This window comes from Caretta caretta, chromosome 7 (genome assembly GCF_965140235.1).
Source record: "Caretta caretta isolate rCarCar2 chromosome 7, rCarCar1.hap1, whole genome shotgun sequence".
Lineage (NCBI taxonomy): Eukaryota > Metazoa > Chordata > Testudines > Cheloniidae > Caretta > Caretta caretta.
The window spans coordinates 40,266,786-40,281,992 of NC_134212.1; the positions used below are offsets into that span (position 1 = coordinate 40,266,786).

General features: G+C 45.3%; 1 protein-coding gene and 1 long non-coding RNA gene across 3 annotated transcripts in view; one reads left to right on the plus strand and one right to left on the minus strand.

Moving 5' to 3' along the window:
- Positions 1-15,207, plus strand: part of LOC125640100 (uncharacterized) — a 183,913-nt gene that overhangs the window by 155,021 nt on the left and 13,685 nt on the right. The gene's annotated exons all lie outside the window — the stretch shown is intronic.
- SLC6A11 (solute carrier family 6 member 11) overlaps positions 1-15,207 on the minus strand; it is a 286,531-nt gene that overhangs the window by 32,949 nt on the left and 238,375 nt on the right. For both annotated transcript variants that reach the window (XM_048858227.2, XM_048858228.2), the window contains exon 9: positions 4,913-5,037. In XM_048858227.2, coding sequence (XP_048714184.1) covers positions 4,913-5,037 — 125 coding nt within the window. The remainder of the gene's footprint in view (positions 1-4,912; positions 5,038-15,207) is intronic.

The window sequence follows — 15,207 nt, forward strand, 5'->3', positions numbered from 1 at the left end:
CCGAAAAAGACACCCAGAGGAAAGCAGTACATACTGACTTTCATGGATTTTGCCACCCGATGGCCGGAAGCAGTAGCTCTGAGCAACACCAGGGCTATAAGTGTGTGCCAGGCACTAGCAGACATTTTTGCCAGGGTAGGTTGGCCCTCCGACATCCTCACAGATGCAGGGACTAATTTCCTGGCAGGAACTATGAAAAACCTTTGGGAAGCTCATGGGGTAAATCACTTGGTTGCCACTCCTTACCACCATCAAACAAATGGCATGGTGGAGAAGTTTAATGGAACTTTGGGGGCCATGATACGTAAATTTGTAAATGAGCACTCCAATGATTGGGACCTAGTGTTGCAGCAGTTGCTCTTTGCCTACAGAGCTGTACCACATCCCAGTTTAGGGTTTTCCCCATTTGAACTTGTATATGGCCGTGAGGTTAAGGGGCCATTGCAGTTGGTGAAGCAGCAATGGGAGGGATTTACACCGTCTCCAGGAACTAACATTCTGGACTTTGTAACCAACCTACAAAACACCCTCCGAACCTCTTTAGCCCTTGCTAGAGAAAACTTAAAGGATGCTCAAAAAGAGCAAAAAGCCTGGTATGATAAACATGCCAGAGAGCGTTCCTTCAAAGTAGGAGACCAGGTCATGGTCTTAAAGGCGCTCCAGGCCCATAAAATGGAAGCATCGTGGGAAGGGCCATTCATGGTCCAGGAGCGCCTGGGAGCTGTTAATTATCTCATAGCATTCCCCACCTCCAACCGGAAGCCTAAGGTGTACCATATTAATTCTCTAAAGCCCTTTTATTCCAGAGAATTAAAGGTTTGTCAGTTTACAGCCCAGGGAGAAGACGACGCTGAGTGGCCTGAAGGTGTTTACTACGAAGGGAAATGTGCTGGTGGTGTGGAAGAGGTGAACCTCTCCATGACCCTTGGGCGTATGCAGCGACAGCAGATCCAGGAGCTGTGCACTAGCTACGCGCCAACGTTCTCAGCCACCCCAGGACTGACTGAACGGGCATACCACTCCATTGACACAGGTAATGCTCACCCAATTAGGGTTCAACCTTACCGGGTGTCTCCTCAAGCTAAAACTGCTATAGAACGGGAGATCCAGGATATGTTACAGATGGGTGTAATCCGCCCCTCTGAAAGCGCATGGGCATCTCCAGTGGTTCTAGTTCCCAAACCAGATGGGGAAATACGTTTTTGCGTGGACTACCGTAAGCTAAATGCTGTAACTCGCCCAGACAACTATCCAATGCCACGCACAGATGAACTATTAGAGAAACTGGGACGGGCCCAGTTCATCTCTACCTTGGACTTAACCAAGGGGTACTGGCAGGTACCGCTAGATGAATCTGCCAAGGAAAGGTCAGCCTTCATCACACATCTCGGGCTGTATGAATTTAATGTACTCCCTTTCGGGCTGCGAAATGCACCCGCCACTTTCCAAAGACTTGTAGATGGTCTCCTAGCAGGATTAGGAGAATATGCAGTCGCCTACCTTGACGATGTGGCCATATTTTCGGATTCCTGGGCAGACCACCTGGAACATCTACAAAAAGTCCTTGAGCGCATAAGAGAGGCAGGACTAACTGTTAAGGCTAAGAAGTGTCAAATAGGCCTAAACAGAGTGACTTACCTTGGACACCAGGTGGGTCAAGGAACTATCAGCCCCCTACAGGCCAAAGTGGATGCTATCCAAAAGTGGCCTGTCCCAAAGTCAAAGAAACAGGTTCAATCCTTCTTAGGCTTGGCTGGTTATTACAGACGATTTGTACCGCACTACAGCCAAATCGCTGCCCCACTGACAGACCTAACCAAAAAGAAACAGCCAAATGCTGTTCAGTGGACCGGAAAGTGTCAGAAGGCCTTTAACAAGCTTAAAGCGACACTCATGTCTGACCCTGTACTAAGGGCCCCAGACTTTGACAAACCGTTCCTAGTAACCACAGATGCATCTGAGCGTGGTGTGGGAGCAGTTTTAATGCAGAAAGGACCTGATCAAGAATTCCACCCTGTAGTGTTTCTCAGCAAAAAACTGTCTGAGAGGGAAAGTGTCATAAATATAAAGGGAAGGGTAAACCCCTTTGAAATCCCTCCTGGCCAGGGGAAAGCTCCTCTCACCTGTAAAGGGTTAAGAAGCTAAAGGTAACCTCGCTGGCACCTGACCAAAATGACCAATGAGGAGACAAGATACTTTCAAAAGCTGGGAGGAGGGAGAGGAACAAAGGGTCTGTCTGTGTGCTGCTCTTGCCAGAGACAGAACAGGAATGGAGTCTTAGAACTTTTAGTAAGTAATCTAGCTAGGTATGTGTTAGATTATGATTTCTTTAAATGGCTGAGAAAAGAATTGTGCTGAATAGAATAACTATTTCTGTCTGTATATCTTTTTTGTAACTTAAGGTTTTGCCTAGAGGGGTTCTCTATGTTTTGAATCTAATTACCCTGTAAGATATCTACCATCCTGATTTTACAGGGGGGATTTCTTTATTTCTATTTACTTCTATTTTTTTATTAAAAGTCTTCTTGTAAAAACTGAATGCTTTTTCATTGTTCTCAGATCCAAGGGTTTGGGTCTGTGGTCACCTATGCAAATTGGTGAGGCTTTTTATCCAACATTTCCCAGGAAAGGGGGGGTGCAAGTGTTGGGAGGATTGTTCATTGTTCTTAAGATCCAAGGGTCTGGGTCTGTAGTCACCTAGGCAAATTGGTGAGGCTTTTTACCAAACCTTGTCCAGGAAGTGGGGTGCAAGGTTTTGGGAAGTATTTTGGGGGGACAGACGCGTCGAAACAGCTCTTCCCCAGTAACCAGTAATTGTTTGGTGGTGGTAGCGGCCATTCCAAGGATAACGGGTGTAATATTTTGTACCTTGGGGAAGTTTTGACCTAAGCTGGTAAAGATAAGCTTAGGAGGTTTTTCATGCAGGTCCCCACATCTGTACCCTAGAGTTCAGAGTGGGGGAGGAACCTTGACAAATGTAGAGAGAGAATCGTCCAGTAATCTTGAAAATCTCATGGGCTCAGCATAGTAAACAAAGATGCTCTTTTCTGGATGGTATAGGCATCAACCAAATCCCCTAACTGCATATTTCCTGATGAATGATCATTGATAGCATTAAGAGATACAATCAACTGTTAGAAATATAGCCAGATCCTCAGCAGGTATAAATCATAGAATCACAGAAATGTAGGGCTGGAAGGGACCTCGAGGGATCAACTAGTCTATCCCCTCATGCTGAGGCAGAACCAAGTATAGTAGATCATCCCTGACAGATGTTCATCTAACCTGTTCTTAACAGCCTCCAAAGACAGGGATTACACAGCCTCCTTTGGAAGCCTGTTCCAGTGCTTAATTATCCTTATAGTTAGAAATTTGTTCTTAATATCTAAAATCAATCTCCTTCACTGCAGATTAAGCCTATTACTTCTTGTCCTACCTTCAGTGGGCTTGAAGAACAATTGATACCCATCCTCTTTATAACAGCTCTGAACATATTTGAAGACAGTTATTATGTCCGAACTCAGTCATCTTTACTCAAGACTAAACATGCCCGTTTTTTTAAATCTTTCCTAATAGGTGAGGTTTCCTAAACTTTTTATCATTTTTTTCTCTCCTCTGGACTCTGTCCAATTTCTCCACATCTTTCCTGAAGTATGGTGCCCAGACCAAACACAGTGCTCCAGCTGAGGCCTCACCAGTGCTGAATAGAGTAGAATTATCTCCTGTGGCTTACATACATCACTCCTCTTAATGTGCCCCAGAATGATATTAGCCTTTTTAACAACTGCATCATTTAACATTGTTGATTCATATCCAATTTGTAACCCACAGATCCTTTTCAGCAGTACCATTGCCTCACCAGTTAATCCCCATTTTGTAGTGGTGCATTTTATTTTTTTCTGCCTAAGAGTAGTACTTTGCACTTGTCTTTATTGAATTTCATCTTGTTGATTTCAGACCAATTCTCCAGTTTGTCAAGGTGGTTTTGAATTCTAATCTTGTCCTTCAAAGTGCTTGCAACCCCTCCCAGCTTGGGTCAGCCTCAGAAATATTAAGCATACTTTCCATTCCATTATCCATGTCGTTCATGAAAATATTGGATAGTACCAGACCCAGGACAGACCCAGGTGGGACCCCACTAGATATATTCCCCCCACCTCCCCTCCCGATAACTACTCTTTCAATATGGTCTTTCAAGAAGTTGTGCACCCACCATATAGTAATTTCATCTACACCACATTTCTCTAGTTTGCTTATGAGAACTTCATGGTATCAATCAATTTGTTCAGCAGGACTTCAGTGGACCTACAAAGATTTGCACCAGTTGAGGATCTGGCTTGTTGCTCTTTTGATAATGATAAAACTGATTCTTTTATAAAAAGAAGCAAACAATTCAGTGTATTTTGGTCCATCTAATTTACAAGAAATCTGAATGATTTCTTATATGGAAAGTTTGTGGAGAATTATCTCATCTATATAGCTCAACCGGGGTGGGACAAAAGTAGACAGGATGAGAGGCCAGAGTGGGTTGTGGAGATAATGTACTGGAAATTCCCCATGACAATCCTTGGCTGTCCAATTATAGCAACTTGTTGGCACAATGTAGCCAGGATTTGGCCTCTTAACTTCCTGGATTTTGCTGCTTTCTATGATAATTTTAATGTTATTCACATATAGATATGTGACCACAAAAGTATTACATCGATACCAGTGCACATTTTACAAGCAGTCATTCTAATTAGTAGCATTGCCATAAAATAACAGCATCTTTCTAAACTGTACACAATGCAGCCTGGATCAATGTTAACCTATCTAATTACTGGAGAGCAAGAGAGTATCCCGACAAACTTTATGAACACCAACAATCATGCATATTGTGTATACCCACATGAAATCTTCTTATGAAACTTACCTGATTCTGCAACTTCTGCTATGGGCACCCCTTGTTCATAAGCCATGAAGCCAAGGACCGAAAAGATAGCAAAACCAGCAACAAAGCTTGTGCCACTGTTCAAGCAGCAGAGCATAATGCAGTCCCTGAAAAATAAGCCAAAAACCTTCATTTTATCTTTAGTGGCTGGGTTTTTTTTTTAAATCAGACTTCACAGTAAAACAAACATAACCGAAAACTCCAGAGACATGTCATTAAGCTCTAATCCTGCAAATACTTATGCATGTGAATAATCTTATGCCCAAGAATAGTCACACTGATAAATTTACTCATGTGTATACCTGTCAGCAGGATGATGGCTTCCAACTCTTGCTGTAATTGTAGCTGGTTAAATATGAAGTCTGTTGTCCTACCCCATTCTTTTTGTTTCTTTTTTTTTTCAGTAAAACCGTAAAAAGATGTGGAAGAAATGGACACCTCAAAAGATTTGGATGACAATTTACTTCATTAGCTTTCTAGAATGCATTTTATTCCAGAGGATCCCAAAGCCCTTTATAAATTATACATGTACAGCAGTCACTTGCCACCAAAAAGAAGCCATACTGGGATGAAAATGACAGAGGCATAAATGCCTAGTGAAAAATATAGCAAAGGACTCTGGAGCAAAGCCCTAGTCTTACAAAATGTGCCATGAGATCTTCAATGGTGTAGACATGACATTAGTCAATATTTCAGTATATAAAGCAAATAATTATCTGTTCCAGTCCAATGACCATTTGGTGACTTTCCTAAAATGACACTTGTGGCCAGGTCCCCAGTGGATCAGCAATAGAACTATGCCAATTTACACCTGCTGAGAATCTGGCCTCCAGTCTGTTTCAGAATCAAATCTGTTTCTTAGATGTCCTCATCACAAAAATCACCACTGAGGCCCTTCTTGGCAGCCTCAGAAAAGTCTAGGGATGGAATGAGCCTAGAGAGTGATCTGTTCTCTCACACCCTATATGTGATCCCTCAATATCAGAGTTGAGGTTTTTAATGGGGTGATGTGGGGAAATATTTCACTAACATGTGAAATATCACAATAGTAAACCACATTTAAAAGAGAGAAAATCCTTTGGGAAAATGTGTTATATTTGCTGAAAGCTCAGCTGAGAAACCTTGTTCACCCTATTTTCAGATAGCACTTTAGCCTTGATGAGTGCTAAGGCAGATATGACTTATCATGACATCCACTCTTTTAAGAGTCATTTGCTGTGAGAAATGGTTATGTAGTTGAGAATCTACTAGCCTAAGATTTCTGACTGAAAGTGAATTAGGATCCTCAAAGATCAATGCACACACGGCAAGCCAGAATCTCTGCCAGACCTCTGCCTTCTCCTGATTTTCTCAGCACTATAGGGATCTGAAAAGCAGGCCTTCTACAAGCACAGATGACCCAGATAAATGTCTAAAAGGTTTCGTTTCTGCATAATTAATGCCACACAACTTTCTCACAGTTTCATGGGGCCTTCCTGAAACCACTGAGATAATTAGTATATGTTCTCCAAGCCCTGGAGTTTATTTAATCACATACAACAAATATATCAAAACTTATTTGCCAATCTCTCTAAAACTTATTTGCCAATCTCTCTTCTTTCCTTTTTCTCAAAGATTTTTATCCTACCATCATTCCTCACGGATCAGTCTTCAGGTTTATGGTTACTTTGATAATCTCTCCATATTTCCTGATGTCTGTTTCATAGACTATCCTGTATTTAATTGCAGCAATAGATAACACTAAGTGCTTAGGTATTGCCTATGAGCCATAAATCTCAAAGCATGGTACAAAGGTGAATAAATATTAGCGTCCCCATTTTAGAGATGGGAAAACAGAAGCACAGAGAGGGTGGCTTGTCCAACATCACACCGCAAGTCTATGTCAGAGCTAGGAATAGAACCCAGCTGCCCTGGCCCCCTGCCTGAGTCTATCTCCACTGGGCAACACTGCCTTTCACGTCTGGCCTCTCTAACACCATCTCGACATCAGGCTGAGTGGACTTTTTTCAAATTGGTTCTGACAATCACTTGAATTCTACCTTGTTATTCATTTATTTTTAATATTGTGTACATGCCTGTGTTTATAGAAAGCCATCCAGTCATACATTGTGAATGGTGGTATTATGCCCCCAGGTACTGGCTCAGAAAATCAGTAATTGCCACTGGAACTGTTTGATACTTTTCAAAGAAATCAAAGAAGGAATACACTGAAAAGCAGTTTCTCTCGGCTTCTGTCTCCAGGGTGGGAGCACTGTGTACTGTGCATACTTGGAAGTGTGCAGACTGAAGGGGCACTTCACAAGCAATTCTTTTCAGTTTACTCAGACACTGAGTTGATCACTCTGGAGAGAGCCCAGTCTAGGCTCTCTCACCTGGAGGGAAAAGGTAACTCAGTGCACAGCCTTTGGTGGAGGATGGAAGAAATAAAGATGACATTTGGGGGAATTCCCCCAAGAGGAATTCCTCCAAAAGGGAAAAAATCAATTTATTTAATTAACAAGAAGTACTTGGAATACATTTCTCAAAATATATTTCATCTTCAAGACTAAAGAACACTTTTGCACTTGGATTATTATTGTTTATTATATATCCTAAGAAGTCATAAGTATTTGTGGTGCTTTACATACAAACAAGAAACATAATGGGCTAGATCCTCAGCAATGGAAATCAATTTTCACGAGATTGCAAATGTAAAGTTCCATCAGCTGTGGATCTGGGCCAAGGTCCCAACTGGAGGACTTTCCAGTTCTTCTTCATCTGGATCATAACTTGTACTATGTAGAATACAGCCCACAGAACTACCATAAAACAAAACACACACCTATCTTTAATCAATGCACATCTTCCCTGAATCTAAAAAATGAGAAAGGAACTAATTGGACACTCAATCTAGTTAGTAAGCCTGATTGTCTATACATATACATTGGACGGGGCAGCGAGTTATATGGGCCCGTAGTGTTCGGGCTCCAGCAATATTCAGGGCCCAGAGGCCTGGCTCCACCAATGTTCGGGGCCTGGTCTCTCCCCTGGCCCCTCCTGCTGCCCCCCGCGTGCCTCCCAGGGGCCCCATCCCTGCCTCTCCCCCGCAGCACCATGCTGTCTCCACTCTGCTGGCTCCTGGCATCAACTGCTGCCGCATGGTCCTAGTGCCCCCCATTCCATTGTGGCAGGGCAGGCTGCCCTTACCCTGCCCTTCCACCTCGGACCCTTCCCTTTTCCGGAGGGACCCTCCACCAGCACAGAGGGCCCCACTTCCCGCAATCACTGCTCCTTCCCCACGCTGGGCAAGGGGCAGCCACATCCCTCACCCCAAGTCAGGCTACAGTGAGGGGCAGCAGCAGGGGAGGAAGCCCCATGTGATGGCAGCCCTCCCCCCACCAGCACCCACCACAGGGGAGGTGAGGGAGCTTCCTGGACCTGAGAGGGGCCCTAGGAGCATGTGCAGTGGCAGTGGTGGGGGTGAATGTGCTCCGGGTGGAGTGGGGGAGAGGGGACCCTCCCCCCTCAGCAGAGCTCACTGCTGCCAGTGGGGAGAGGGCTGGGGGGAGTCCTCCCCTCTGGCCCCAGCCCTGGGGGCAGCCTGCCTGCACCCCAAACTCATCCCCAGCCCTGCTCCACCCCCAAGTCCGCACCCCCAGCCAGAGCCCTCATCTCCCCTGCACCCTAACCCTCTGTCCCAGCCCTGAGCCCCCTCCTGCATCATGAACCCTTCATCCCCAGCCCCACCCTACCCCCAACCCTCTGTCCTAGCCCTGAGCCCCCTCCCACACTCCAAACCCCTCATCCCCAGCCCCATCTCACAGCCCTCACTCCTGCACCCCCTCCCTCAGCACCCCCTCCTACCCCCAAACTCCCTCCCAGAGCCTGCACCCCTCATCCCCTCCTACACCCCCAGCCCAGAGCCTGCACCTCTCACCCCCTTCCCACTCACCCTCTCCTGCCCCCAAACTCCCTCCCAGAGCCTGCACCCCGGCCCTCCGCACTCCCTACCAGAGCCTGCACCCCCACCCCTTGCCCCAGCCCAGAGCCTACACCCAAACTCCATCCCAAAGCCTGCACCCCTCACCCCCTGCCCCAGCCCGGAGCCTGCACCCAGCACCCAAACTCCAACCCAGAGCCTGTACCCCAGACCCCCTCCCCCACTCAAACTCCCTCCCAGAACCCAACCTCTCACCCCTTCTGCATCCAAACTCCCTCCCAGAGCCTGCATCCCAATACCCTGCCCCAGCCCAGGGCCTGGACCCCAGACCTCCTTCCCCCACCCAAACTCCCTCCCAGAGCCTTAGGCAGGTGGGGAGCAGAGTTTCGGGGGGCAGGTTCTGGGCACCACCAAAATTTCTACAAACCTGCCACCCCTGACATTGGAAACATTAACCTTCGGCTTTGAGTTTAGATTTAATCTATCTATGCTTTCCTACCAAGCCTATCATCATAGTATCTGACCACCTTTTATTGAGTGTCTCAGTCACATTTGACCACATTTGGGAAACAAACAGTCATTCTGAAGAATTCCCTGAATTTAAAGTTGCAAATCTAAGTCTTATTACATTGTCACGTAACACATGCTGCCATATTCAGGTATACAAAACTCTTAGGACTGAGCGGAGATATTAAGTAGCTTATGTGACATGGACAGAGGTGGTGGGTGGATCAAAAAGACATGAAAAAAACCCCAAAGCTACATATATCCCATTTCCTCAGCTCCACAGGAGCACTAACCAAACACAACAGATGTATTTGTTCTGATTCACAGTTACATTGCTCAAGTTTTGTGCCACTGTAACGGCACTGAAATCAATGGCGTTATACTGAAGTACAATTGGAGAAACACAGCATGAATATTACACTGACCTAAAGGACTCAAACCCAAAAATCTTCTGCATCCTCAAGCCTCAAAACTTTCTGGGTGTGAGTGGCTCCCTGCCAAGATCTGCTCACCCTCATGCAATCAGCCTTGGCCTACGAGATCCCTCCATTGAGCAGGAATCCATAATTAAGGAATCCCATTTTAGCTAAGATGGGGTAACTGAGCATACATATGTCCCCCTGGGCCTCCAAGGACTACAGCCTGTAGCATGTCATGATTCTCCTCGGCAGGACATTTTGGCCACTTTAAAACTCAGCACCTCATCTCTTGTGTTTTCTGGTGGCCTTTCACGTGGGCCACAGTGCAGGCCTATGTGGCTTCTAGCAATGTGTGTGGCCGCTCCAAGGTGCCACACAGAAAACCCCTTGGACTCCGGCAACCCCTTGAGACTCCACCTGGCCCCTGGACAGTCATTGCCTTAGATTTAGTAGTAGAACTACTCAAGTCCAGTGGGTTCATGACCATTCTAACAGTAGTGGACCACCTCACAAAGATGGTACACTTCATCCCCTGCATTGGCCTACTCTCCACCTTGCTCTGGGTGGATGAATTGGTCTGCCTCCATGGCCTCCCAGAGCCCATTGCCTCCAGCCCCAATGCACAATTTATCCCATTTCTGGTGAGAAACTCTTTGGATTGTAGGTATCTGTTCCTGCCTCTTCTCTGTCTAATACCCTCAGACAAATGGTCAGACAGAGAGAACCAACCTATTCCTGGAGCACTATATTTGATGCTACATAGACTTCCACCAGAATGACTGATCCTTGCTGCTATCTCATGTAGAGTTTATGCACAATAACACAGAACATGCGTCTATGGGGCAAAGCCCGTTTTTTTAAAACTACAGGTTCTACCCTCAGTTCTACCCAGAGCTACCCACAGCCTTGGACTGGATAAAACAGAGACATTAAAACCAAGATGACCTAAAAGTTCACCTGGAGGATGCCCAGAAGAGCTACAAACAATATGTGGATTGCCAACAACAGGAGAGTCTGGCTCTTGATGAAAAACCAACACACGAACAGGCCACCTCATAAATTGATTACCAGTTCCTTAGCCCCTACCAAGTTTGCCAGCAAATTAACCCAGTCACCTTTGAACTAGACTTGCCCCATTCTCACTGAACACACCTAGTTTTCTACATATCACTCCTGAAGCCACACATTCAGGAACCATTCTCTCACTGCACTGATACATAAGAACAGCCATCCTAGGTCAGACCAAAGGTCCATCTAGCCCACTATCCTCGTCTTCCGACAGTGGCCAATGCCAGGTGCTTCAGAGGGAATGAACAGAACAGGTAATCATCAAGTGATCCATCACCTGTCGCCCATTCCCAGCTTCTGCCAAACAGAGGCTAGGGACACCATCCCAGTCCACCCCAGCTAATAACCATTGATGGATTGATGGCCCTCTCCTCCATGAACTTATCTAGTTCTTTTTTGAACCCTGTTATAGTCTTTGCCTTCACTACATCCTAAGGAGTTCCATGGGTTGACTGTGCGTTGTATGAAAAAATACTTCCTTTTGTTCATTTTAAATCTGCTGTCAATTAATTTCATTTGGTGACCCCATATTTCTTGTGTTATGAGAAGGAATAAATAACATTTCCTTGTTTACTTTCTCCACACCAGTCATGATTTTATAAACCTCTGTCATATCCCCCCTTCGTCATTTCTTTTCCAAGCTGAAAAGTCTGATTTTCATTAATCTCTCCTCATATGGGAGCCGTTCCATCCCCCTAATCACTTTTGTTGTCCTTTTCTGAACCTTTTCCAATTCCAATATATCTTTTTTGAGATGGGGCGACCACTTCTGCACGCAATATTCAAGATGTGGGCGTACCATGGATTTATATAGAGGCAATATGCTATTTTCTGTTTTATTATCTATCCCTTTTTTCATTATTCCCAACATTCTGTTTGCTTTTTTGACTGCTGCTGCATATTGAGTGGATATTTTCAGAGAACTATCCACAATGACTCCAAGGTCTCTTTCTTGAGTAGTAACAGCTAATGTAGACCCCATCATCTTATATGCATAGTTGGGATTACATTTTCCAATGTGCATTACTTTGCATTTAGTTACATTGAATTTCATCTGCCATTTTGTTGCCCAGCCACCCGGTTTTGTGAGATCCCTTTGTAACTCTTAGCAGTCTGTTTTGGACTTAACTATCTTGAGTAATTCTGTAACGTCTACAAATTTTGCCAGCTCACTGTTTACCCCTTTTTCCAGTTCATTTATGAATATGTTGAACAGCACTGGTCTCAGTACAGATCCTTGGGGGACACCACTATTAACCTCTCTCCAGTGTGAAAACTGACCATTTATTCTGACCCTTTGTTCCCTGTCTTTTAACCAGTTACTGATACATGAAAGGACTGTCCCTCTTATCCCATGGCTGCTTACTTTGCTTAAGAGCCTTTGGTGAAATACCTTGTCAAAGGCTTTCTGAGTCCAGTTACTCTATATCCCCTTGACCACATGTTTGTTGACCCCCTAAAAGAATTATAATAGATTGGTGAGGTATGATTTCCCTTTACAGAAGCAGTGTTGGCTCTTCCCCCCAACCAATCATGTTCATCTATGTGTCTGATAATTCTGTTATTTATTATAGTTTCAAAGGGTATGGAACAGTCTTCAGATGAGGAGAGATTAAAAACACTGGAACTTTTCAGCTTGGAAAAGAGATGACTAAGGGGAGATATGATAGAGGTCTGGAAAATCATGAATGGTGTGGAGAAAGTAAATAAGGAAGTGTAATTTACTCCTTCAGATAATATAAAAACCAGAGGTCACCCAATGAAATTTATAGGCAGCAAGTTTAAAACAAACAAAAGGAAGTACTTCTTCACACAATGCAGTCAACCTGTGAAACTCATTCCCAGGCAAAAACTATAAAGGGATTCTAAAACAAATCAGATAAGTTCATGGAGGATAGGTCCATCAATGGCTATTAGGCAAGATGATCAGGGATGCAACCCCATGCGGTGGGTGTCCTTAGACTCTGACTGCCAGAAGTTGGGAGTGGACAACAGGGGATGGACCACTTGATTGCCTTCTTCTGTTCACTCCCTCTGAAGCATCTGGCATTGGCTACAGTTGGAAGACAGGATACTGGGCTAGATGGACCATTGGTCTAAGACAGTATGGCTGTTCTTATGTTCGGAAGGGCTACAGTCCTGGAGAGTGCTTCTGTGAACTGATAGAGAATATTCACACTCCTGTTCTGGTAAATGCCTTCCACAAAAAACACCCTGGAGAACCTGGCTCACTAGTGCCCAGAGGGAATGTTAGGGGACGGGGTGATGTGAGGGATTGTAGGTCTCAAACATGGGCCCACAGGTCCCCAGGCAGTGCTCAGACCACAGCCACCACCCAGCTACTCATCCGAATGACTGGAGGAGGACGCCAGTGAAGCTCTAGCTTGCAAAGGGCTGCACCCATAAAGCTGGAAATCCACACCCAATTGGCTGGAAAGCTCTAAGTAAACCAGAAAGAGGTACAGCAAGTTGTCTGAGCAACTAGAGGAATCCCTGGCTGGCTGGTAGTACGGACCCTGCCTACTTGTCTGACTCCTGAGCCCTGCCTCACAGCATGTTCCTGGTTCCTGTCCTCCTTATCCCAGGCCCTGGTGTGTTCCCGGTTCCTGCATTACTCCAGGTCCTACACCCTCTCCCTGATGCTGAATCCAGTTCTGACTTTCAGCTTGGCACCCTGCTCTGGTTCCAGGCTCCTGACTCTAACCATTAGACCTCACCACCGAAGCTCCAGTCCCTACACCCAGTTCTGGAGCTTCCAGCCCCCAGCACTAGTTAGGTCAGTCCCTCTTTTTCCAATTGACTAAGTTCCCCTTGTGGCAGCTGGGGAATAACTTAAGGCACAGGACTGCCCAAGCTATACCTCCATGCCCTCTTTCTCCACCTGCTCCCTGCCATGTCCTGGTACATCCTCTGTACCAGGGGCTCTTGTAGGAGGAAGAAGGGTAGGGGCCAGGGCTAGCTCTGTACCTGGTCAGGTAGGCCTCTGTACTGGGGTCATCCCCATGAAGCTGTTTTTGGGCTGTTGTGCACCAACATAACTGTCACAAAGTAGTAGCAGGGCAACCATGAATTGTGTTAACCCTTTGTTCATCAGGGACCCAGTAAGTGCTCCTGTCCCGGTGTAACCTTAAATTTGAATTTTCAGCCTCATGCAAATGAGTTTTGAGAACTCCAACAGCCTCTTTAATTCCTTCCTCCTTTTCCTCCAAAGAAATCAATAGACATGTAAAATTTGAATCCAGCTCAATGACTGTTTTGTTTTTGGCCTGGAATTAGTATTTGTGCAGCCAACAAATTTTAAAACAAGCCTATACTGGAAGCAAGTTTATCTAAGGTTGCCAGCAGGAGAGTGAGAGTATAAAAAGACCTTCTACACTTTCCACAGTATGCATCCGATGAAGTGAGCTGTAGCTCACGAAAGCTTATGCTCAAATAAATTGGTTAGTCTCTAAGGTGCCACAAGTACTCCTTTTCTTTTTAAGTTTATCTAATTCTTCCTTCAATTTTTATCCATGTCTTTGCCTGGAAGGCATCAGTGCTCCACTGAAATCCAAAGTGATTTTAAATGAAAAGAAACCATCAAATTTGTATGAAAGCTTCAAGTGATCCCAAATGAGAGTGTTTTAAATCATCTGAATAATTCAAGACATGCACCTATCAGCTACTCCACATACTGAAGGATGGAGAGTGCTGCTAAGCATTCTCTTGGCCCTTGTCTGAAGAGGTCCACTGAATCCTACATGGAGTCCCAATAGTCCCCCATTATCTCCACTCATCTCCTTGCCTTTGAGGAGCACAGATGCCACCCACCATCCTTCCACTTGTCAACAGGCCGGGTCTATTTGAAACTGGTCAGTGCCACTCATAATCTCCCCGTTGCTACTGTGCAGTCATTTACCCCTGGGCAAAGTGGGTGTAAAATGCTACCTTGTCATGACAGTGACACCACACACCCAGTGGTTCCCCAGCAATAGTATGCTAAGGCACACAGGGCTTGTCTTCACTTTTTGGGGGAATGCAAGAGGGTTACACCAGTGTAGGTGCATTAGTGTTAACCTCTAATTTAGACATGATGTACCAATGTAAAATGTGTCATGCCACAGGGCGGCTTACTCCAGTGCAAAGGGGCTGGGTGGATGAGGCCACACAATCATAAATAGGGCTGCAGATTTATCATTACACTTTTTAAAATAAAAAATCACGGTGCAGCCATTGTAAATTTAGTAAAAGTCACAGGTTTAGTGACCGAGCCAAGATTTTTGATTAAAAAATCCCCTAACAACTCTAGGGGGCACCGACTCTGCATAGCAACCCGAATCCCAGCCTGCTGAGGAGAGGAGCTGGAGGGACGGGGGCGAAGAGCA